Source organism: Filicampus tigris, chromosome 13 (assembly GCF_054856515.1).
Source record: "Filicampus tigris isolate MCC_2025a chromosome 13, RoL_Ftig_1.0, whole genome shotgun sequence".
Taxonomy (NCBI): Eukaryota; Metazoa; Chordata; class Actinopteri; order Syngnathiformes; family Syngnathidae; genus Filicampus; species Filicampus tigris.
This window is the reverse complement of record NC_141229.1, coordinates 11,066,813-11,091,738: the sequence shown is the minus strand read 5'-3', so window position 1 is coordinate 11,091,738 and position 24,926 is coordinate 11,066,813. Positions and strand designations below refer to the sequence as shown.

Genomic DNA, 24,926 nt, shown 5'->3' with positions numbered 1-24,926 from the left:
CCGGAATAGACAGGCGAACCCCACACAAAGTGTAGAGGCCGCCGGCCACCCGGACCCAAGGAGTCCCTGCGATGACAGCCCCCTCAACGCGGAGGCCCCCCCATGAGGAAACACTGGAGCTAAAAGCTAACAACAGCAGGGAACAACAAAACTAAAAGACAAAACAGTAGGAAATGTCAAGGACTAAAATCAGTAAGATAAGATAAAAACAATCTTCAATCAAAAGAAAAGGTAAATTACTACAAATTTGTTAAAAGCCAAACTAAAAAGGTGTGTCTTGAGCTTCCTCTTAAAAATATCTTCCTCAAAATATATCTCTGCGGACCTGACCTCGAAATTAGTCCTCCAACTAATCTATTAACTTGCATCAACCTCATGAGACAAGGGGGTCGCTGATAGTGTAGTGGTACACGAGCCTGAGTTATGTGCGGGCAGCGTGGGATCGGCTCCCGCGATGGCAACCCCTGATGGGATAAGCCGAAGGGACAACAACCCGACTATAGACCCATCAGAACTTTACCTTTAACTAAAGTTTCATACTAAATAAATAGATTAAATGGAGAAGTGTCATTATTTCAGTTTCCATACATTAAAAAAAAATATTTTATTGACATTCCATCAGCATGTTCTACTTGAAAATGGCTTGACTCAAAGGTTGTGAAAAATTGATCTAACGTAAAATGAATAAAGGTAAATAACAGTGCATATTTTTATTTTTGTTAATGCAGACGAAAAACAACTACAGTACAACTTTTATTACAGTATGTTGTTGTCCTTTCGGCATTTCCCAACTAGTGGTCGCCACAGCGAATCAATTGCAAGATATATTAGATTTTATTAGACTTTTCTTAATCTAAGGAAAATAAATATATTTCAAAACTTAAAAAGGCAGTGACAATGTTAAATGACTGTTACTTATATAGAGTTTCAAAGATTCCCAAATGCTTCATCTAAATCAGATTTAAACTGAATGAATTAATTGGAATGAATTAGATTTTGAAAATGTACTCCAATGAAAATGTGAGGGCAAAATCCTTGGAAAAATACTCCAAGGAACCATCATTGTGAGTTTAATTATTAAACATGTAAAGGAACTGCAATAAAAGTGACATTCCGGCTGTCGCGGCACTAAATTAAGCAAACAACAAAACTTAATCATGAGATGTCACTTTGACATGTGCTGATTTTCTCATCCGCCTTGTGAGAACATTAAAACTGCCGTGTCGAGCTGTCATCAAACGATTCTGTGTGAACCAACATCTGCGGTTGTGTTTCAGGGAGCGCAATAAATTTGGGAAGCTAGAATATGTCTGTGATGAGCTGATAAGACATTTTGTTTAAAAGGGCTTTCGGTGAGCTGTCAAGCAGACACTTGGGAGGAGAAGTGAGACAAGATGCTATCTACTCTGTTCTTGCTACTACCAATCGTCACTCCATCTCTGGCCTGGATTGTAAGTGACGCCCACTGAAACATGCACCTTGAGTGTCATCATTGCAAACATTGATCGTTGTTGTTGTTTGTCTTTTTCAGCCAGCGGAGGACTGGGAGTCTGGTAATGTGACGTCGTCCGTGGGAAGTTTGGGTGAATGTCTTTGTCACGTGTACCTGCCTGACACCAGCTTCCCCGCTGATCGGCTGCAGCGCATTCAGAGAGTTAACAAGGATCTGATCCTGGAAGTGCAGATTCAAATGAACAAGGTATGGTGCGAGATGTCAGTGACATCATACTGGACATTTTAGGCAACGTCAGCAAAACAAAACACAAAATTTGCTTTAGTTCATTCTACAGAAAAAAAAATGACATAAAATGGATATCTTTTGTTGTCAAACGAGCCACAGAATTAGCAAGCGGTTATGAATCGCTGGTGACCAGCCATTACAGTGCATTCTGCGGCTTGTAGTGTCAGTAACTGGCTGCCCAATTTAGACATGAACATAATCACATTGCATCAACCATAACTGCCTCGAAGGCAAAACTGCATTAGAAAAAGAGAGATAACTTCAAAATATCATCCCACTGATCCGTGTCTTTCCTTTCCTTGCCAATGGTGTAGATAAGTTCTTATGAAGAAAAGTTGGAGTCCAACTTGGAAGAACTGAAACAGCTGCTGGAAAGAGTTGCCATCATGAGCTCCAGTGCTGACGACTACATCAAACTGGACTTTGAGCTGCTCAGAATTGAGCTCAGAGAATTTGAATCTCTGGTGTCTCAGCTCAAAGATGCCTTCAATTCCTCCTCACCCATGTTTGACTCTCTCTATACCGAGGTGAAAACTATATCTTTTTTTTCCTGTCTGCTTACCTCCTGTTTCACAGTATTCACTTTCCACCGACTTTTCATCATAGATCCGCAACATGACTCTCATTGTGAACCAACTGGAGACGTACGACAAGAGCAACCTGGAAGTGATCCGCATCCAGTTTATCAAATTGCAGAAGAAGTTGGAGGAGTGCCAGAAGGAACAAGATTTCTCTAAACCAGATATTGGTCGGTCAACGGTCACATTACGTAAAAAAAAAGAAAAAGAAAAAAGTCCGAGCTTGTAACCTTATTTTTTTTTTCCAGGCAACTGCAATCACACTGGAATCATGAGACTCAGCAAACCCATCGTTGGCCAATTGAACTCACATTTGCAGACAGGTTATATTTATGGCGGATGGGGGAAGGACTCCAAACCCATTAAAGGTTCTGAGTCAGTGTACTTCTACAGTGGGTACAGCAGTACCACAACAAGTCGGTTCTATTTTTACCCAGACTATAAACACCTGCTTCTGATGTCAACTTCTGGTTACACTGAATTTCCAACTGGTTATAGAGGCAATGGTAACAATTACATCATTCATGGTAACAGCATTTATTATCAGAGACAATCGCCCTTTAGTATGGGCAAGTACAATCTTACTAGTGGTGCTTATGATGCAAGAGTTATCCCGAGTGCCAGTACAGCATACTCATACAGTTACTCAAGCAACCAGAATATGGACTTCGCAGCAGATGAAAAAGGTTTGTGGGTCATGTACGCCTCTGAGGAGAGCAAAGGTAAAATCGACTTAGCAAAGATAGACGAGAAAGGCTTCGGCATTGAGAAAGTGTGGAAGACGGGCGCGTACAAACAGATGACCGGCAACGCCTTCATGGCCTGTGGGGTCATGTACGCCACCAGGGCTGTGGACCTGAACACAGAGGAGATCTACTACGCCTTCGACACCAATAGCGGCGAGGAGAAACACCTCAGCATTCGCTTTCCCAAGTTCCAGGAGAAATATTCCAGCCTGGACTACAACCCCACCGATCAGCTCCTCTATATGTACGACAACGGCTACTACGTGTCCTACTATGTGAAGTTCAACATGGTCTAACTCCCGTCCCTGAGATCGTTTGTATTGTGATTGATGAAGTTGATCTTTCTTGACCCTTTTGCTCAGTGCATTGCACGCCTACACACGTTTACTGATTTCTCCTCAATAAAAATCAAACTGAAGCATTCAAACAACTTGAGGCAATTCATCCGTCACCGTCCATGAATGAATGAATTACCAGTAATGAAATGATGCCAAGACATTGTGGAAGTACTGATACTTTCCATTTGCAGTGAAAGTGAAAGATAGATGTCCCACGTGTCAACCTCAGCCAATTGCTCCCCTTATTAACGATTGCAATTCCCCTTATTTAGCGATTATAAACCTTACAAACACAACGCGGCACCTATTTATTAGAATAAGAACAAAGATAATTTGTGTAAACAAGTTCATTTTATTTACCAAATAACGCTGTCGTCTGCTACCAGTCACAGAGACGGTTAGAGCCAAAATGGGCAAGATAAGATCGGTCTAACAAAAAAAGGAGTTTAAAAAAAAAAAAAATTCCCGTATGAAAATTGTTATACGCCGTACACAATTTGAAATGATCAAAAATGTATAAAATACGGGGAAAACGCACAAGTTGACATGGGATGTTTTGTCATGTTTTGCAGTATTTTTTTGCTGTATATTTCCAATGTTTCTCAACTTTTATTCAATCAGCCTTTGCTGACTTTGAGCGCGAGAGAGTGAGAATGCTCATTCGGCCCCATTGTCGCGATGTGGTTCTGAGGTTTGAATCTGGGCTCCGGAGTGGAGTTTACATGTTCTCACTCATGCTTGCATGGGTTCAGGTACCCCTGATGTGTTTGGTAACCCTCCCTATACCAGGGGGTCACCAATCTTTTTGAAACTGAGAGCTACTTCTTGGGTACTGATTAATGTTAAAGGGCTACCAGTTTGATACTCACTTCTGAAAGAACAAATTTGCTCACGTTACTTTTAATAATGTTTTAAAGGGGTCAACCCAAACATATTTTTTTCAAGAATATGTTCTATGCAGGCCCTCTATTGAAAAATGGCATTCTGATTAAAATTGTGTTTGAGTAATATATGAGTTAAGAAGCAAAATCCAACCATTTTTAGCCATCTCAGGGAGCGGCTAAAAATCATTGTTATTTTTTTAGATATCTCAGCTAGTTTTCACATTTCCTACAAAATCACAAATATAGCATCACTGGTGAGATATTTTTAGAACAGGGTTGCGGACTATATACCCATGTGGTTCTTCAGGGCAGCCAGTGCGCGCGGGCACCTCATTGGTGACGTAGCTTCCCATTAGGCAAGGCAGGCAATTGCTTGCGGGCCCCTAGCCAGCAGGGCCCCCAGAGGGCCAACAGATTTGACACAAACAAACCGCATATCCTTCACATTAGCACTGCCAAGGTGCAATAACAATTGACCATCTCAAATTCCCTGAAGGGCCGAACAAACTACTTACCCCTGAAAAAATATGTATCGCCTTGCCGTGTTCTATCGTATTCGATTACTGAAATTCACTATGATCACTTCATTGCAAAACGTTATTGGTATAACGAATCCAATGCGCATAGCTTTCCACCCATTTCGGTGGAAACAAGTCGCTTACTATGCGTGTTAAATTGTAGCGAATGATGCGCTCAAAACCACATTGACGAATACTACCAATCTCATGCAAAACGTTGTTTAAATTCTGCCTTCACTCAATGCGTGAATGAAGGGGATACCGATTTTTAAGGGGTAAGTACTTTGGCACAACACCTGCACTGTGTCCTGATGTCCTCAGCAATGGTGAAAAGTGTTCATCCATTTTTCCTCAAAAGAATGAGAATCCTCCCCGGTTTGCATTATTTATGCTGTTATGTATATAACATAATTTTCTTTGTGGTTCAAAATTTTGACTTTTGCAAAGAATTTTGACAGCTGTTTTTTAAATCTTTATGTAATTTTATTACTTTGATTTCTTTAGCATCAATAATGGATATATTTGTTGATGGAAATAAATAAAGTATTGGTTACCGGTTGTATACTGTATTGCCTTCAATATATCCGTCAGTTAATCTTGAACAGTCGCCACCAATGGTGAGTAGACAAGCAGTACTGTGCCGTATATCCCATGATGAAAAAGCAAAACTGTCTTAAAGACACAGTCATACGCCTAACCCTCAGAAATGTGAGGCTGATGTGCTAACCACTTGGCGTGCCGACAAAAAAGCAATACTTCAAAAATAATGAGGTCATCAAAATCTAATCAATACAGAGCTTTTAGGTCCATAGACCAGACCCCTCCCTTTTTACTTTTGGGAAAAGGCTGCTGCATCTTTGTGTTCCCCTCCTTCCCTCCTCGCCTCTCTCTGAGTCGTACAAGGTTACCACTGCCCCCTCTGTAATCCAGCCCTTCTCTGGGGGGGGGAGCGGGGGAGCATCCTAGTTCCATCTGGTACTAAGCACCCACCACTTTGGAATCTGAATATGAGTCTTCTGTTCATAATGGATGGCACATATATGAAGGCAATATACCGTTTTACGATCCATACACTGGATTATGCTATTGTTGAATCCAATCCAATTTAGATGGGAAGTAAAAGTGAAAAATATGACAAGGCCCTCTTTTCAATGCACGCCAGGAAACAACACTGTCTCTTTAAATCAGACAGCATCTGGCGTGATGAGAGTGGGGGAAGAGAGCGCTTGCGTGTGAAATGGTACCCGAACGTGACATCACGCTCAGCCAATCGGAGGCCAGGCCTGCAGTTTCTCCTCCTCCGCTGCTCCTCGGAAGAGTGTGTTTGTGTGCTGGCTGATGCTGATGCTGCTAAGGCACACGGTCGGCCTCGTCACGTAAGGTACACTGTGCTTATTTGTGCATTGTCATCGTTTTTAGCTGGTGTTTTTTTGTGTTTATTGTCACAGGGGAATGTTAAGATACTGGCGATGGTTCAATGCATGCTGAGTAGATGGTGGGTGAGGAATCTCTACATGATGATGTCTCATGCTATAAGGATGTGAGGCTTGTTCTTGGCAGATTTAAGAAAAAGAATGTCACCACCATTTAGCAATTGATTGCCAGTTTTGTTGTTGGCCTAATATATTTTGATTTGATATATTATAAGATGCATTTACTTTTTTTTTTTAAGAAAAAGCGCATATTTTCATGTATTAGTGCACTGTAAAGTGCACTGACATTGTGCTTGTCCAAAATGACAAGTTTCAGTCTTCATGACGATATGGTGATAATACATTTTAGATATTTACTCTCTTTGCATGTGTCCTTAGGTAAAAAAGAGTAGGCCAACATGTTTTTTGATTCACTTCCTGTCCACACAAATGACAGTTAACTCTTCCACTGCTTCCACTTTTCCAGCCCATTATGCTCTGTCACAGAGTCGTAAACCTCGAGGTCACTGGGGGAACAACCACACCGAGCCCAGTGACGCCTAGCAGAGATGTGTCCTGCTTTTCATGAGACCAGGAAACAAAGGTGAGCCTCCAAGAAAACAATAAAAATACAATATGAATATAATAGTACAATTTGAAACAGAACAGTTGAAAAAGAATCACTTTTGAATGATTCAACATTCACTTCCTGTTTTAAGGTTAAATGGAACAAAATTAGTTAACGTCTTGCAATCAGTGCTGACTCAAATACTTTTCAAACAGAGCTCAGGCCCGACTGGACCTTGACAGAGGATGGCGAAGCGTGATTACTTGGTGGAGGCAGCCAAGCAGATTCGCATGGCTCTGGACAGCGAGGTCAACGAGGACTACGAGGCAGCTTTCAGTTATTATAAGAATGGGGTGGACTTACTGCTGAATGGGGTTCAATGTAAGTTCATTTCGACCAGGTAATATGTTTCTACACTATTATTATTGCATTATCATGTTCATATTTTATTAGCTAATTGATTGGTAGATCACATTTTTCCAAACTTTGTAGCAGACAAAAATCAAATGATTAATTAACCAAATATTGTTCGTTACTCAACAAGGGGCCGGAGGGTGGGGTTAATTCAATACCATGAGCATCCACATCCAAACGTAGGAGTGCCCTAGAGCTGTACCAAAAAATGGACCCAATCACAGAGTAAACGCACTTGTCTAAATATGTGCGTTATTATATCATCAATCCGTGGCTCCGTGACAAATTGAAAATGATAATAGTGCAGCGCAAGACAAGTGACAGGAAAATACAGACCAGAATAAAAATAGGAAGTTACGAATCATACCTTCCACTGCGCAAAGACCAACCAGTTCATGTCAGACAGGCTTAGTTGTATTTTCCCATTTATTAGTCAAATACACACAGCAAGTGGCAATGACAGATTTGAGTCTGAGAGAATTTGTCTTTCAGTGGACCCGAACAAGGAGCGTCGTGAGGCTGTGAAGAGGAAGACAACCCAGTATTTGAAGAGAGCTGAGGAAATCTTCATAACGCACCTTCAGGACAACCTTGGGAAAGGGAACTCTCATTTAGGGGTATGTTCTGACGGAACTTCCACTGGTTCGTTTATCTTCAATGTCCACTTGACTACCAAAAGACTAGATACTGTCAGTGGAACTGTTTAATGGCTGCCGAAATAATCGATCCGTGGATCATTTTCTGCCAGATTACTCCTATTCTTCTACTATTTTAGCTTCACCCTCACAGGGGTGCTTAGCCCATGTAACAATGTGTGACTCCACAGTCCGAACTAGTTTCACTTAGTAAGTGTGCCAAAGAGTGCCTAAGGCAAAAAGACCATAGCGAGAGAGAAGGTCACCTAGCTCAAGTCATCTATCTAACTATGTTTGCCAATGACAATATACCGATTGTTTTGAAAGTACGGCACCTTCCCTTTATTCACTGACACTCAGGTGGTAGCGTCTCCTCCAATGATAACTGTTTCATACATGAGCCTTATTAACTTCAAATGTGGCAAATGATGTAAACGTTGTGATTGACTTCTGCTGTATTTCTTTGCATGACCAGGGCTACAGCAGTCTGAGATTCCGTCCCGTAAGACACTTGAGTTCTCCTGTGGAGGATCTGGAGATGTGTAAGGTGGTGGGCGTCAGTGATAAGGTAAATGAATCAATGGGGCTTCTGTCGATGGGACGCTTCACTTTGAAATCCCCTGTATTGTTGAACGCAAACAAAGCTATTTATACATTATTTTGTTTCTTTGCATAGGTCCTAGTCGTCCAAAGCATGGTTAATAGAGAGACGTTCGTCGTAAAGGTAGGTGTTTATTTGGGAGCCACGCTGCATATTTGTGGGTCTATTTTCTTTCACGTTTGTTTTCAGTGAGTGAAAAATATGTGATTGCTCGATCAGGTGGCACAATCATTTTCTAATGTGCTACTTTACTTCTCGAGTAACCAGTGATTTTCAACTGGTTTATACCCTTTATTATTTCCACTGGTGAGGGATTCTGGTGAGATTATTTACTGATCCACGTCATGGGTAATCTGTAAAAGTCAATCGAGGCACCTGGATTCTTATTTGTTGTTGAAGATGCTAAGGCTTCTTTGGCTCTAAACCTTAGGTGTGTGGTTCCCTATAAAGTGACCACCCTCAGGCAAGATATCATCAGAGACATAAATAGGAGAACTCTACACTTAAGATTTAGAAGAAGCCTTTTGGATTAAAGGTGAAACATCAACAATCAAGAAGAGTCCATCGCCTCAATTTATCGTTTGTTGATATTCATGAAGGTACTCCCTTTGGCATTCTCCAGAATATTCTTTATTTCTGTCCGTTTTTCCTTCCTTCCTTTTTTATTCATCACTCTAGCTATGTTACTAAAAGCTACAAAATACAAAATACTTTTGAAGAAAAACAAACAACTGACTGGACTGATCTCAACTCAGCAGTGTGTGCTAATGACAAGTGAAGTTGGGCGAAGTTAAGTCTGGTAGCCAGGGATGTGTGCAAAAAGATTGTTGTTATTGTCAAAATAATATAATCTATGCAGCCCTACTAGTCCAAACATGGTATTCTGATTAATATTGTGTTTGTGGAACATCACATGAGCAAACCCAGAAAATAGGTTATTCGTGATTAGCCGTTACCTGAGCCCTTAGGCGCTGTGAAGTCATTTTCAGTCAACAGCAAGTGGCAAAATGGCCAACAACAGTAAGTCATGTTTTCATTTGAGAGAAGCTGATTTGCATTTGCTTTTGCAGAGTCTGATGAAGTCCAGCTGGGAAAGCAGGGAGCAGCCGACCATCATCCCTCAAGGAGTGCCGTACATGGTGAAGCTGCTAAGGTATTACGTCAGCGAGGACACAGTTTACCTCCATCTTGAGCACGTCAAAGGTAAGAGAAATACTTCAAGTGTATCTCAAAGGTTATTTTAGTAAACCGTGTTTGGTTAAAAATGTTACAAATCTGCGAATAGGTGACTTCAAGTCCTATGTCCTTTTTTCCAAGGAGGGAGGCTCTTCTCCAGACTTCACAAACTGAGGAAAGAGAGAGCCAAGGAACACCCGGAATGCATCACGCCTGGCCAGCACAACATTAAGATGAAAAGCAGCTACACCTCACCCACGATCTGCACAGACTTCCAGGACAGCATCAGCACGGAAAGCGGTCCTCTGAAACTGAGTGACGAGAGCCCGGATGGTGACGAGCCGAGATCCTGGGACGAGACCCGGCGGCGTCTGGACAGCTGTGGGACTCACTCCTACATTGAGGAGACGGGCTGCCTGCAGAACTCCCGTTCTGCCGCATCGTTCTACAGCAAGCTCGACCGCGTCACTTTGCTTTCTGGACCGGCCAGATCGCAGGTCAGCACTCGCATCCATCCGCCAGCTCCTTCTTTGTGTTTGCACTCCTCTCAAACTCAGGACAAGCCCGCTCTTCCTCTGTCTTGTGCTCGTGTCAGTCAAGCTCTGGACGTCATGTCAGAACTCAATGACAGCCAAGCTGGAACTGGGCTCATAGAGTGCAGCTCTGACTTCGAGGTAGCTTGGAAGGCTGCCGATCCAGCCCTGAGGGGTGACCAAATAAACCCCTACGCAGTCACTGACAGTGACTTGAACATGACACCTCATTCAAAACAGACCTCGTGTCTAAAAACAGATTCTCCAAACACTAAAAGTCATATTTTAAGTTCCTCTCCGGCCATTTTACACCTTCCTCTCCATTGTCAAACACAAATTCACGGAAAAGCATGTTGGGATGGTCCGGGCTTTCATCAGGGATGCATTTTAAGCGTGGCTGACGAGGTTACAAACTTGGACGTGAAGCAGGCCGGCAGCAGTCCTAGCTCAGAGGACAGAAACGGAGTGGTGGTCCTTAGGAGCACAGACCAAGCAGTGTTCTCCGACCACAGGGAAGCACGGACCACCCAGGGAAGCTCTTGGCCTTTCTCTGTGAGGGAAACATGCCCACTCGATGTGAGAGACGGTGTGGAAGAAGCCTGTGAGCTGCTCAGTCCAGGAAATGTGGCCCAGCCCGCAGAGGGATCCTTTTCTAGCTGGTACTCCCCTCGCCTGCTCGGAGCCCAAAAGAGGACTGAGGGCTCACCGGTGAGGACGCAGGGGCAAGGTGATGACCAGATCATTGAGGTGGATGGATGGTGCCACGTACCTCGTTTACCGCTGAAATCTTCAGATAAGTCCAAAAGTCAGACCTGCTGGGGGCTCCCCGAATCCGAGGTGCGTGTGTGGGGGGCCCAGATCCTGCTGGCCCTGGAGAGCCTTCATCAGCAAGGCATCGTATGTCGGGACCTCAACCCCAGAAACGTTCTGCTGACCAGCAATGGTGAGTGTCACACAGAAGATTGCATGCAGGAAGTTTGATTTGGTTGAAAATATATTGCTTTATATCGAAACAGGAAAGGTGTGCTTGACTTTTTTTGGACAATGGAGTGAGGTTCAGTCGGAAATTAACTGTGATGCCATGGAACAGATGTACTGTGCGCCAGGTAGCTCTCAACCTCTGGTCTTGTTGTAGACACGTGGACAAAATTACTGGTACTCCTCTATTAGTGAAATAATAATAATAATCATAACAATAATAATAATAATAATAATTTATTAGCCAGTTAAAATTAGACATTGCTCTTGAATTGTCGGTCAACCTAATTCTTAATTTTTGAACATAAACTCACCAAATAGGCCGAGACAAATATGATGGTACTCCTAGAAAAAAAACCTGAAAATAATTTGACCATATGAACATTTTCAAGCAAGGTGAGTCATTTAATTATCACCACAGGTGTCTTCAAACTTCAATCAGTCATTTGGCCTACGGGTAAAGGATGACAACTAGTCATGGTGCTGTTTGTTGACAATGGTGTGTAAACACACCAAACATGGAGCACATGAAGCAAAGGAACTAGTTGTCTCTTAATGTTAGGCACATATTATTCATACATTTAAGATACATGGGACTGTAGGTGTCAAAATAAAGTGACAGACTGGTAACAAAAGAAGCCCAGAACAATTTCAACAGAGATTAAAGGTGAACTCTAATACATCAGTGTCATTGTTTGAGCCAACGAGGACTTCATGGAAGATGACCGAAGAGGTCATCCACAATTGAAATTAAATTATGTAAATAAAATTGCTAACCTACACGCAAACAAGTCACAACGTTTCTGGGCGAATGTCCTGGACAGATGAGACAAAACTGGAACTTTTTGGCAAGGCACATCAGTTCTGTGTTTACAGATGCAAAAATGAAGCATACCAAGAAAAGAACATCACCCCTACTGTGAAACATAGAGGAGGCTCTCTTATGTTCTGGGGCTGCTTCGCTTCATATGGCACCGTGCCTTTAGTATGTGCAGGGTACAATGAAATCTCAAGACTTATCACGGTATTCTAGAGAGAAATGTGCTACCCAGTGTCTGACAGCTTGGTCTCCGTTGCAGGTCATTGGTCTTGAAACAGGATATTGATGGAAAAACATGGCTAAAAACACCCAAGAATAGAGAGCAAGAGCAAAACATTGGACTATTCTGAGTAAGCACCCTTCAAACCTGGCACAACTGGAGGAGCACAAAAAATTGTTTTATTGCAGTAATTGCCTCAAAAGATTGTGCAACAAAATATTTAGTTAAGGGTACCATCATTTTTATCCAGGCCTGTCTCATAAGTTTAAAAAAAAATCCATTGAACCACAACTCAAAAGCAGTATCTGATTTTCAATATTTAATTTAATTACATTTTTATTTATGTCTATTTTTTCCCCTCTCTTTTATTATTATTATTTTCCTTTCATGAACAGAGTGGCACCAGCAATTTTGTCCACGTGTATAGATGTATTCGTTACAAGTAGTGAAGGGCTGCATTTGTCACCAGAAATTGGTGGAGTGTCAAGAGTCACGGAAGCTTGTGATTGGTGGAGTCTGGGGGCCCTGCTGTTTGAACTTCTCACCGGAATGGTAAGTGATACAAAACATGTTAGGGAAAGTCAGCTTTCGTGTGAAATCTCAGAATGAATCGAAGATGCACAGGTGAATTTAATTCGACACTTTCTAAATTTTTGAATGTACATGAGCAACTCTTGAATGTTTCAAAACTTTTTGTACAACTCTTCAAACAAGGAGCTGAAATGACATTATCATTTGTAAAGGCAGACATGGTGATACAACTCTTGTATCAGGATCTTATTCAATTGTGTGGTAATATATAATTTGCAAGATTTTTTTTTAATGCATATTCTTACTCTCTGTGCCTTCAGCCACTATGGCAGCTCCACCCAACAGGAATCAACTCCCACACTCAGCTGCTCATCCCCGACCACCTGAGCACCACAGCTGCATCCCTGCTCACTGAGGTGTGCAACATGTTAATTTCACATTCATATCACTCTGTGAAGAAGCCACCAAAATAAAATGTACATTAGACCAGTATTCCACCACTCGGCACATATTTTAGAAAAATCTTACCACCAAACAAAAAACGTCGTGAAATGTATACACTGTACATTGGTGAAAATTTAGGATGAACCTAAAATGCACAATAGCCTAACCTTTCCAAGCAGGGACGGCTCCAGGATTTTTTTTTCTCCTGGGGTTAAAGGAGGCTTGCCCTATCCATAGAAGGGCTGAGAAAATAATTCATAAATATATTTTAAAATATTAAATGAAATGCTGGAGGGCATTAAATTGGGCTACACAATTGGAAATGCTTCCGTGCATTTTAGGTTCACCGAAAATTAGATTATTAGTGAAATAATGATCTCATCTCAATTTACTGACAAACTGACTTAGGGTGAATTCTGTGCCTATTTAGTGGAACACTTATTCTTTTGTATGGATGGCTAAGTAATGCACAGGTTAATTATGCCCCTTCTGCCATTTAATGGAAGAGCATGTAATTGTTGTGCCTGTCACCATATGTTGGCCTTTGCTTCTGCTTCCACAGTTACTTCAGTTTGATGCTGGCTATCGTCTCGGGTGTGGCGGTGGAGGTGTGAGCGACATCAAGTGTCACCCCTTCTTCAGCAGCATCTCCTGGAAGGCTCTGAGCTGCTAGCTGGGTGCAGACACCTCTGCGATGCACTGGGAATAAAAGAGAGAGCAACCTAAACGTGTCCAAACTGGCGTTGTGTGCTTCCCCAAGAAAATCGACTGACAAGAAAAGTGATGACCACATGAAGTCCCATCAACAGCATATACTTACATTCTCTTCAACATGAAGCACCAGAATATTAGACTTTTGATATTCATGACTTATTTTTTATATCTAAGCTCTTTATCACCATGCATGAAATTGGTCACCATCTGACCTTTTAAGCCACCTGTCATAAGTAAATGTTGTGGAGTGAATGACAATGAGACAACATTTCATACTTAACTGAATTTCGCCATTGTTACACCATATGACGTTCTCTAGAAAGATCTCTTGGCAAGTAGAAAAGTTAAATAAATCAAATACCTAAAGGATTCTTGATGGTGAGAATCAAACAACTCACACACTCTTCTAAAATCAGAAAAAAACCCCGGTAATCTTTGGGTAGGGTTATGTATTAATATAATTGTCTTGATACCAAAGCTGCACATCTCAAGCTAAACCGGCATGAATGGAAAATATGACAATACTGTATATTCATAAATGTTCGCCCTTCAATAACCAACTCGTATGATGAATTTACTTTTGTCATGAATTAAACTGCAACTTTCCATTGAATGTTTTTCCCACCCATTATTGCCCAATGAGACACAAACATATAAACCAAGTCCAGTAATGTAGATTTTTATTAAAACATTTTTTCTTAAATATTCTACCAGAGCATAAGGAGAACGTTCCACATTATTGTGAAAAAGAATCAATTCTCCAATTAGAGTTCTTAACTTTGGACATAACATTGTGTTCCTTGGTCTGAACTCATCCTTATTCTCTCAGCAAGCACGTTGAACCTAGATTTGCCATTCCATAATAACGTGAACATATTGTATGTAGAAAATTACACATGGCGAACATACAAGATTGAATATACTATTTGATCTAAAGACCAGAACCCGGAAAATCCTCAAACAGTACCAAACCCTTATATCACTGCCAGCCTTATATTGCACAACCCAACTGTAAACCCAGTTTTTTTTTTTTTTTGTTTTGTTTTTTTTAAATCTGTATTTTGAGTCATGTCCATAGGGTGGGTCATAGCCACTGGTTGCGGGGCGGTTCTGTCGGTTGGGCCTGGAGCTGACGGGGGGCTCACATGTCAAGGAGCAGCATCCTGGGGTCCTCCACCACAGACTTGATCTTGCGTAGGAAGGTGACGGCCTCTCTTCCGTCGACGAGGCGATGATCATACGTCAGGGCCACGTACATCATGGGACGGATCTCCACCTGCGCAGTCACAACAACAAAACAAGTTAATAAAAAAATAAATCCAACTTGGATGGCAAGGTTCATTTATGGATTGTGTTAAATTGATCAATTTAAAAAAGTACACTCTGGCTCCATTTATAAATATATACCAGCAAGTGTAGAATTTCATAGTAAGGTGGAACAAGGCTTCACCCTGTGGTGCTTTATGGCACTGCAGACTTGCAGTCCTACATTAATTCCAAACATTGATTTTATACATCATCCTAAGAGCCTTCCGGATTTCCCCAAAATACATGTTACAATCGCCTGCCACAATATTAGGTACACCTAAGCATTCAAAGTGGATGAGTTAATAAAAAATGGCCTTTAGAAATATAAGAGGTAATTTTTTTCAGCTGGTTTAATGTGCATGCAGTGTGAAGCGTAGAACTAATTTAACTGCAAGACATCACGACAAGTTTCTAATCTTTATGGCAATCAATCAGGTGGAGGCACGGGGGCCCCACACTATTGACGCCACCCTCTGCAAGCCCCTGTACTTAACAGCACTTGCCATTACATCTACAAAAGGTAATCCAACCAGTCTGTAATATGTATGTTGAACTACAGGTGCATGCATTTGAATATTGTAGAAAAGTTCCTTATTTTAGTAGTTCAATTAAAAAAAAAAAAAATCCTAATTATTTTTTGCACACATTGAGATGCTAAAGTTCATTGAGTGTTAAAGATGGAGAACACAAACCTTGCCAGCCACTGCCACAGGCCTGTCAAATATGCCATGCATGCCCAAGATAGCAGACTGAGGCGGGTTGATAATGGGTGTGCCGAACATGGAACCGAACACGCCGCCGTTGCTAATGGTGAAGGTTCCTCCGTCCATGTCTTCCACGGCCAGCTCGTTCTTGCGGGCCTACAAACAAAAATCCACATACACTTCAAATGAGCTTTCCTGGGGTCATGGGTGAGCTGGAGCCGATCCCAGCTGACTTTGGATGAGAGCCGGGATACACCCTGGACTGGTTGCCAGCCAATCGCAGGTCACACATAGATGACCAACCACTCACATTTACACCTATGGACAATTTAGAGCAGGAGTGGCCAAACTTTTTTCATCCAAGAAAAATGAAAGGATTCAAGATCCACTTTGACATTCTCCACTTTAAATCTTTTTAACACACTAAAAACAACCAATTTAGGTAAAGACAGGCTAACCAATTATATTTGTTTTTCTACATAGTGTATTTATTACCCAAAGAGCTAGGTGATAAAGCAAACAAATCTTTAGAGTTTTGGCCCATCCCACGAGAATAGATCCACCCCTGAGCAATTTAAACTATGATAAACTTAAAAGGAACATTTACACGAGCATCATAGCGGCGTGATATGTTTAACAGTTAGGATCTTGGTACTGAGCAGAAAGCTAAGCAAAGCTCATTTGCTGCTGTCACTGAATTCTATTTATCCACTGAGATGAGGCAAACCTGCTAACCCACCCATGCTGTTGCGCAAGACAGTTTTGAAAAACACTAACCTTTTCACCCAACATATTGATGGTCTTCTCAATGTCGGCAAAATTCATTCCCTCAACATTCCTGATTACAGGTACAACCAGACCCTGAGGGAGAAGTCACAAGTAAACTTTGTCAAATATGCTGTTGAACACTTCCCATGAGCGTGGCACGCACACACACAAACACACACACTCGGCTTACCTTTGGCGTGGCCACAGCCACGCTGATGTCTACATAGTCCCTGTACACAATCTCTTTGGTTGTGTCATCAATGACTGGGAAAACAAAAGGGTGCAAACATGGAAACAATTATGGTAATGCAGAGCGCAATTACTGTATTGCAACTTTTACATGGACGTAGTAAGACCGTCTTAAGATTTTAACAATTAAAAAGAAAACACCCTACAGACCACCAATACTCGACTGGGGTGGCTCTAAGTAGGTCAGCAATGGAAAAGTGCTGTGAATACATTTGCTGGAAGTCAGCAGTGGTTTTGAGGTTGCCACTGAAAGGCAACTTCACACCACTGTGCAGCATGCACCGAGTCACATCAAACCAAAGTGTGATGCCAGGCAGTCTTGTGTGGTGAAGCCTGTACCAGCATTGACAGCAGGTTGGTCAGTCAGAGCGTAGGCGGACGCCTTCACAAACGCAGACATGAAGCCCAACTTGATGTTGTGCTTCTTCAGGAAGGCGTCCTTGTAGGTCTTTCGCATCTCCGAGATGTTGCTAAGGGGGGAAAAAAATATTTTAAAAATCTGTTAAATATCAATTTGACATTTTTTAATTGAGCCAATGAAAAAAAAAAACCAACAAAAAAACCCACTTTGCAAGTATATTCAAATTTTCTGATCACCTGTACACCAGGGGACTAGTTGTGTTACTCCTTGTGCTTCAAGCACAGAAGACAAATAAATAGGTTGGTAAAATTCTTGGTTGTGTGACCGTTTCAAGCCGTAAATGTAATTTCTTTGAAAGGCTGAATAACAAAAGCTCAAACGTCAGGCATAGTCTGAACTGATAAATTTGGCCTTTGCTTTCAGGCTGAACAACTTTATAACGCACTTGACTGATAACATATCCCAGCCAAGTGTCACTGTCGCGATGGCGCGAGCAAGCATCTAATGTTGAATTCCTTAGGAAATGCGTGCAATTTATTGCAAGTGTTTGCCAGTTACCATTTGTTACAACGTGCAAGAAGTTAAAAACGTATTTATTTCCCCAGCTTTAAAACAAGATAGGCCCTTTGGAAAGCTATTGCGATTGGCCTGCTAATCATTTTACCTTTGCTCATTTTTCACTTTTATCTTTCTTTTTAATTGTTTGTTTTCCTGTCTGTAAAGCTCTAGGGTTTCTCTGCTAACACAATTAGCCCCTCCCAAGACACAGACTCTGTGAGAAAGGAGAGAAGAAGCGATAAAAATCTTCACTTTCTGGAGTGTGTAAATCTTATTGGGCTGACATAAAAGCCCCTATCAGTGGAGGCCGCCCTTCCACTCAGGGCGCAGGTCTCTACGGGCCCCCGTAGATGCTGCCGCCTCGCGCTATGCCCGCCTCCTTCGGCTCCAGATGAGCCCCGAGTCTGGGAAGTCTTCCTCCAGACCGTCAATGTCAATCCAATTAGGATACACGGAAAAGCTTCAATAGCCGAAAGCTGACACCGCGCATTTGCCGAGGAAAGAAATCCTCAAAGTGTCCTCTTGAGCACCGGGGGCGAGAGCAGACAATAATAACATTTCCTTTTAAATTAATAAAGCCGGTTTTAACATTTCTTATCTTTGTTTTAGATGGATATATGACCAAATATTTACATTCCGGTGTTTCAGACGGGGATCAGGTTTCAAAAAGCTTTTTCTATCGTGCAGATTCCAATCTATAACCATTTGTGTTAGTATCAATTGCACTTACAAACCCACAGAAGTGCACTAGCGCCTACAAAGACGGTTGAGTTGCTTGAATATGCCATGTTTTGCATACTTGCTCATTAAAGAGCATATGAATAAACAAGAGGAGGTGTGCAAATAAATAAATCAATATTACGGCTGTCAAAGTTAAAGTATCAACTATGGAGTTAATTTAAATTTCATAACACACCAAAAAAAATTAACTCAGTTAATTCAGTTCACTGTGCATCCAAACTTAAGAGGAGAGTCACTGTCGCGAAGATGGACTTTTACATAGTTTTACTTTAAAAAGTTGCTTGACGGCTCATTGGAGAAATCCAAAATAATTTGCACACTTTTCACAGCCAAATTCAAATATGATATTAGTTGTACGTCTTTGGTGTATCGTTCAACTGTTATATTTTACAGGAAAATAATTATATTCAGGGATCAAAGAAAGCTATTAATCTTTGAATGGAAATTTACTTTAATTTTTTCACATTAATTCCAAGATTTTACTCAATATCGGTTCCAAGCTTTGTAAAAAATTGTAGTTGAAAAATACGAATAATACCGATTAATTATGGAAAATTTTGCGATTAATTCGTTAAAATATTTCTATCGCTTGACAGCACTTGCTGGTACACTTTTATTTTGAAGGCCGGGAAGGAGGGGAAGTGTGCAAAATAAATAAGTAACTTGACTGCGATTTCTGGCCGTCTGTTGAACCCAAATAATTATACAATACGACAAATCCAACCCCGGGGCTCGCAATGCAAGTAAGCATGCAGTTGGGTAAGTACTAGTGGCGCATTTTGAAGCGGGTTCGAATAGTAAATTAGCCAGCTAATGATCTTTAAAAAGCCTCTGCCGTTAGAGTCTCTCCCGCAGCGAGGTCAATCACAGACTTTTTTCTTTTTTTTTTTGGGGTCGGGGGGCGGAATGGGGCGGGGCCGACAATGTTTATGAATATGGCCAGAGGGTCGCTGCCGGAAGGGTACCCAGGTCAAGGGTGGAGGGTCGCGGCCGGACCGGCAAAAAATGGTCAAGTGCCCTTCTCTGGGAAATGCGATGTAGCAAACCAACTCAAAAAGGAACAAATACTTAACTCATTCACTGCCAGACATTTTCAGACCCGCTTTTACCCTAACGTTTGAAAAAATGTGAAAAAAATATAAACAAGTTCATGACAATGAATGGCTCGACTGTGAAAATACAAGTAAATTACATCTTAACCATACATCACGTTCCACTGGTTCTACTGGTTCAAAGTTTACAAGCGTGTCGTCTCTATCACTGCTGTTACTTATTTCAGAGTTCCCGTGATCGACGGCGTCCGCCATTACGGCTCAAAAAAATTCTTCCCGTCGTAAATGTGTTAAGCTTCTTACCTCATGTCAATCTCATTAAAGGTAGTCAACATTGCGCAGGTGTTTTGGGCTTCCTTCAGCCTTTGGGCAATTCTCAGTCTCATGCGGTTCATCTTAACCTGAAATCAGAGACAGAATTATAAGTTTTAGTAAACCATTTTTACTCCATTATTAGCCAACCACATCCTCTCCCTGTTTGTTTTGTTTACCCTGCTCTCCGTGCGGGCTGTTTTCGCACCTCCATCCACAGGAGCTGCCAGTGTGGTGGGCTTGATGGCCGACACTGTGAAAAAAGAAAGAAACGGTGAACATCCCAAGCTCTCCGGAGCTGTTCCCCAGAGCCAAAGAATGATGAATCACGCATTCTCCGCAAGAGTCAAGAGCGTAGATGTCAGCAATTGTGAAGCACTTTTCATATAACACGGCTCTCCAACCTGGTTTGGCATCCATAGCGTGTGCTGGCACAGGTGGCACAGGGGGCATCGTGGTGGGAATGGGGCCAACAGTTGAGGGTGGAGGAGGTGGAGGGGGAGGTGCAGGAGCAGAAGGTGGTGAAGGGGCAGCTGCCGCCGGGGCCTCCGCTTTTGGGGCTTCTGCAGCTTGAGGAGCTGCAGCTACAAGGTCCAAGAGAGGACATCAAGAAAATGATAAAGCTGAATACCACCACAGATTGCGTGTGACCACATATTACTTTTAACTCATTCACTGCCATTTTCAAATTGACTTGTCTTTTCACAGTCCAGCCAGAGCGCTATTAAGTCTCTCTCCTTTTCAGTTCCAATTACACAATCAGCGGCAGCAAAGGCTGATTTTGAAACACTAAATTTTCTGTGTTGTATAGAATTTTTTTTTTTTTTTCATGGACTGTATATGACACAGCCCTATCGCTCATTCGCATCGCATGCGGCACATTGAGGAGCCAATGCATTCTGCCATTGCATGTCGTTACGTTATTGAACAATTGATGATTGAGCGCTATGCATCAAAGAAGTAACAATAAATATTGTCTATTTTATTCCGATCTACACACGGCCTTTTCGAAGCTTGAAGAGAGGCGTTCCTCCCTCGACTTTGCCTCCATCGGGAACCAAAAGCTCCACGATCACCCCGGAAGAAGGAGAAGGAACCTGCACAGATGTCTAGTCGAAAGAAAAGCAGATGAGCATGATTGTTATTTATTTAATATTTAAAAGTAGTTTAAAATTTTCATCTGGAAAATATTCCCATACTACTAAATCACCAACACAATTTTAAACCGGTGTACTGTATGATCATATATTGTTTCACTGCTATTCATCACTACAGATGATAAAGATGCTGGATGACGGTTTGATTGAACAGTCACAAAGATAATCAATGTTCGTGATTTGTGGGGTTTACTTGCTACCAGTGGTCCTTATGACATGCGCCGCTTACCTTATCAGTCTCAATTTCACAGACCACCTCATCCTCTGAAACCGTGTCCCCCACAGCTGTAAGGAAGACAAGTTTGTTTCACGATCAAAATGGTGATGCTACACAGCCCACATTACAGGCAAATATGGCGCTGAGTATAAAAAGACTCACCTTTTTCCCACCTCACGTCCCCCTCTGTAACAGACTCCGCAAAGGCAGGGGTCTTAATGGTGAGGACTTCATCTCCTGAGCCACAACAACCAGATTAGAACTACAGTCCCAAATCCATTTCAGATTGTACAATGTGCATGCAGGTACAGTATGCAGGTGCATCTCAATGAATATTGTAGAAAAGTTAATTTATTTCAGTAGTTCAATTCAAAAAGTGAAACTCATACTTTCAACAAATACGTTTCGGAGACCGTATTCCTACCAGGTTTCTAGATTAAAACACATTTTGATAAGTTTATGTAAAATTCCAATTCCTTGAACGGGTGAATTTGGGGTTTTTCGTTTGCTTGTAAGATGCCCATGCATCCATTTTCAATGACAGGGAAAGCATTCAAATTACACAGGTAGGCTGGAGCCCAGATTTGAACCCCTAACCTCAAAATCATCAAACAATAAAATGAGAAAATACTTCACTTGATGTAGTTATTAATCCATATGAGTTTCACTTTCACTTTTTAATTAAACTACTGTTTCCAAAAATGCTTTAATTTGTGCAGTACATATGCATTCATGCACATGATACAAATACATTATATTGTATAATGAGACATACTGTAGGCAATAGAGGTCCTGAAGTATTGGATTTGGAAGACACTGGAGCGTGGATCAGATTTTCTTTAGAAGAGAAAATAATATTAAAACAATAAATAGTTCTAAACTCAACTGTTATTCATGCATAAAATTGCCTACTGCCAGTGCAATAATGATGTGGAATTTTCAAATCCACCTTTCCATGAATTATGGGTGCAACTTCCGGTACAAACCAAAACTGGAGTTGTGTTAAAGCAGACGTAGAACCAGGGGCGGAGCCAGAATTTGGCTAATGGGTGGGCCCGGAAAAATCAGGGTGGGCCTAAATATTTCTTTCACTTAGCACAATCCTCCTGTCCCGACATATCGTATATTCAAATAAAATGAAGAACTAAGATGAAGTTCAGATTTTCCTTAGACAACCACAATTATGCCATTCTTAATATTCAATACACTAAAAAACACAACAAAACGCAAATTCCAAAATAATTTACTAAAAATTTTAAAGTATTTTTTTTTCAGGAATCTGACTGGGTGGGCAGTCTGTCAATCTGCCCCCTGCGTAGAACCCATTCAAAACAAAAACAAAAAAAACATTCAAATAAACATCTCCGGGAAAACGAAAGCTGCTGTGTCAAACAGCTCGCTGCTACTTCATGTGTCTTAGAGGAAGTCACGCGCGTTATTGTTTTTACATTAGAGCCATCAGGAATAAGGTGGACACGAAAAACTCCTGTGAAAACATTTAAAAACAAAACTCAACAATCCTATACCAGCAGATGCATACAATTGCTCCAATGTTATTGGGAAAACATGTTTTGTCTTTCAAAACAGTGTGGTTTTCAAAGTCAGTGTGTTGTCTTACACAGTATTCTGGGCAGTGAAAGGGTAGCTAGTTGATATAGCTGCAAAGAAAAGGACAAAAAAACATCAATAGCTTGACAGGCGCAACAGCACCTATAAGCACAAATGTGGACTTGACACATACCTGCTGCGCCTCTGCGAGTCAACACATTTCCCTACGCAAAGATAACAAAGTAAAACAACAGCGTACAGTGAATACCAGCCCTTTTGTGAGTGGGTGAATCAATTACTTATTTTTCTGTTAAATCTGACTAATAACTATTTACAGAAAATTAAACTTTTCGCACCTATTCTCCTATTTTTATTTTTTTGTAAAGCCCTATTTTTTTTATCAAAATGCCATACTCCAGTAAAGTCAATCAGGCAGACAAGGCTCCCTGGCGGAGGTTGACTTTTGAGAACGCAGGATGGTAAACTTCTTAATTATGATGCAGAGAACGGTATGACTAGTGATTGGCAGTTGTGGAAGTTAACAGCTGATCAGCTGGTAATGGCTAGCTGCTCATTTTAAGTGCTCAACTAAAGACAGAGTTGTGAGCCCGCCTTTCATTCATTATTATGTCCCTTTTTGTCTTAATTGTCACCCACGACCCCTCTCTGTCGCAATCTGTATGTTCCTTGACAGACTGTCTTTTTGTGGATTAAAAAGTGATAAAGTACAACATATTGTATGGGGAGCCACAGAAGGTGGTACAAGGTTCACATCGTATACATGCAACAAACATTAAATTGCATAGCATAAAATAGTTATTTATCTTTAAAGCAGAGTTGCAGCATATTAACTGAATTCTTTTTTATTTATTGCTGCCTTTGTTAATGTTGATGACTGTAAATTCTAATTACAAAACGGCACTTTCCCCATCCTTTGGGTTTGATATTTTGCTTTTTCTAAAAAGAACACTGAACCCATAGCTAATATCGTTATCGAGTCATGAATATTGAGATATGAAATTTGGTCCATATCACCCAAACCTAGTTGCACCATAACTTCACTGTACATAGATGAACACAGAGAATAAGACAGACAAAATGTGATATTGTAATATCATTTGAAAGTGTCAAGGACCAGCAATGACTTGTGTTGACAGTTGGGAGGTCTATCTACAAGGCAATGGGAGTAAACGGCAGGAATAGCACCCCGGGTCAAAGGTTAAACGTTAGACGATGCTCCCGCTGACACAATCAATCTTGCATGCAAACAAGCATTGTATGGTTTACTTATGTGACCAGCAAACAACAGTAAATGTATTCAATCAATTCTATTCTACCCGGCTTCCCCGTTTTCTTTAGTTTCACTTCTACTTTCGGAACATTACATAACATAATACTATATAAATACTATATTATGCGCATATCAAGGTAAGTTTGTCAAGCGAATAAGCAGGTTTAACCTATAAAAGTTAGCTCAGCTAACAATAGGATGTAACTGCTAGGTAGCAAGTAATGCAAAGTTGCACTTCATTACCACCACAACACTTTACAAATGAAGACTATTTAGGGCGAAACAGACAACATTCGTGCATAAACCTGATTACAAGTGCACCACGGAGAGCGCTAAACACTTAAAAGGCAAAGTGTCATACTGTCCTTGGCTTACAATGTTACGGCCTGTTCCGTGGCCTACAGTGGCGGAGCTCATGCTAAAGCTAATGCTATCTATGACAGAGGCGAAACCAACGCCCGCCCAAAGTGATTCCAAACGAGAGTAGCCTCCTCCTGTCATATTTGTCCCTTTTAGCCTACCTGGCGGATCGCAGACAGAGAGCGACTAATATTCCTGGAGAGACACCGGGAACGGGACAACATGTTGGCCGTGTGACAGCTGCCTGTCAGCGAAGGGGTGCGGGTCAAACAGTCAGATTGGAATGGAGGAAACGCTGCGGGACAAACCAAGTGCACTGAATTAAGAGGGGGTGTTTGGGCGCAGAATGGTCTCTTCTGACACGGACACTTCTGTCACCGACGGAATGGTCACGGAACTATGAATCCCACTGAGGTCTGGCAGGACACGCCCTGCTGCAATCTGATTGG

At 41.4% G+C, this 24,926-nt stretch overlaps 3 protein-coding genes across 3 annotated transcripts; 2 read left to right on the top strand and 1 right to left on the bottom strand.

The window, feature by feature from the left end:
* Positions 1-1,394: 1,394 nt before the first annotated feature.
* On the top strand, positions 1,395-3,361 carry olfm4.2 (olfactomedin 4, tandem duplicate 2). The gene is made up of 5 exons (XM_086050496.1): positions 1,395-1,451; positions 1,532-1,699; positions 2,056-2,268; positions 2,348-2,489; positions 2,568-3,361. The coding sequence occupies exons 1-5, from the start codon at positions 1,395-1,397 to the stop codon at positions 3,359-3,361; spliced, it is 1,374 nt and encodes a 457-aa protein (XP_085906622.1).
* A 2,720-nt stretch (positions 3,362-6,081) lies between these two features.
* rps6kl1 (ribosomal protein S6 kinase-like 1) lies at positions 6,082-14,464 on the top strand. The gene is made up of 12 exons (XM_086049527.1): positions 6,082-6,186; positions 6,705-6,821; positions 7,001-7,166; positions 7,692-7,816; positions 8,310-8,402; positions 8,511-8,558; positions 9,506-9,638; positions 9,753-11,087; positions 11,161-11,250; positions 12,632-12,714; positions 13,014-13,109; positions 13,700-14,464. The coding sequence occupies exons 3-12, from the start codon at positions 7,031-7,033 to the stop codon at positions 13,808-13,810; spliced, it is 2,250 nt and encodes a 749-aa protein (XP_085905653.1). The 5' UTR covers positions 6,082-6,186; positions 6,705-6,821; positions 7,001-7,030; the 3' UTR covers positions 13,811-14,464.
* Positions 14,465-14,514: 50 nt separating this feature from the next.
* Positions 14,515-24,864, bottom strand: dlst (dihydrolipoamide S-succinyltransferase). The gene is made up of 15 exons (XM_086049528.1): positions 24,639-24,864; positions 23,020-23,050; positions 22,897-22,936; positions 22,054-22,115; positions 21,441-21,515; positions 21,291-21,346; positions 20,905-21,013; positions 20,309-20,488; positions 20,084-20,157; positions 19,896-19,993; positions 17,220-17,350; positions 16,822-16,895; positions 16,641-16,724; positions 15,852-16,019; positions 14,515-15,127 (listed from the first exon to the last, which is right to left on the bottom strand). Exons 1-15 carry the CDS (start codon positions 24,699-24,701, stop codon positions 14,993-14,995), a joined length of 1,380 nt encoding a protein of 459 aa, XP_085905654.1. The 5' UTR covers positions 24,702-24,864; the 3' UTR covers positions 14,515-14,992.
* Between the last annotated feature and the right edge of the window lie 62 nt (positions 24,865-24,926).

Excerpts from the sequence above, each read along its gene's own strand:
- olfm4.2 (XM_086050496.1), top strand. The coding sequence starts at position 1,395 with ATGCTATCTACTCTGTTCTTGCTACTACCAATCGTCACTCCATCTCTG. Across the intron at positions 1,452-1,531 it reads CTCCATCTCTGGCCTGGATT|CCAGCGGAGGACTGGGAGTC; the intron begins GTAAGTGACGCC and ends TGTCTTTTTCAG. Across the intron at positions 2,269-2,347 it reads TTGACTCTCTCTATACCGAG|ATCCGCAACATGACTCTCAT; the intron begins GTGAAAACTATA and ends TTTTCATCATAG.
- dlst (XM_086049528.1), bottom strand. The coding sequence starts at position 24,701 with ATGTTGTCCCGTTCCCGGTGTCTCTCCAGGAATATTAGTCGCTCTCTG. Across the intron at positions 21,516-22,053 it reads CAGGACCTCTATTGCCTACA|GAGATGAAGTCCTCACCATT; the intron begins GTATGTCTCATT and ends GTTGTGGCTCAG. Across the intron at positions 16,725-16,821 it reads TGGCTGTGGCCACGCCAAAG|GGTCTGGTTGTACCTGTAAT; the intron begins GTAAGCCGAGTG and ends CTTCTCCCTCAG.
- rps6kl1 (XM_086049527.1), top strand. The coding sequence starts at position 7,031 with ATGGCGAAGCGTGATTACTTGGTGGAGGCAGCCAAGCAGATTCGCATG. Across the intron at positions 11,088-11,160 it reads CGTTCTGCTGACCAGCAATG|GAAAGGTGTGCTTGACTTTT; the intron begins GTGAGTGTCACA and ends ATATCGAAACAG. Across the intron at positions 13,110-13,699 it reads CTGCATCCCTGCTCACTGAG|TTACTTCAGTTTGATGCTGG; the intron begins GTGTGCAACATG and ends CTGCTTCCACAG.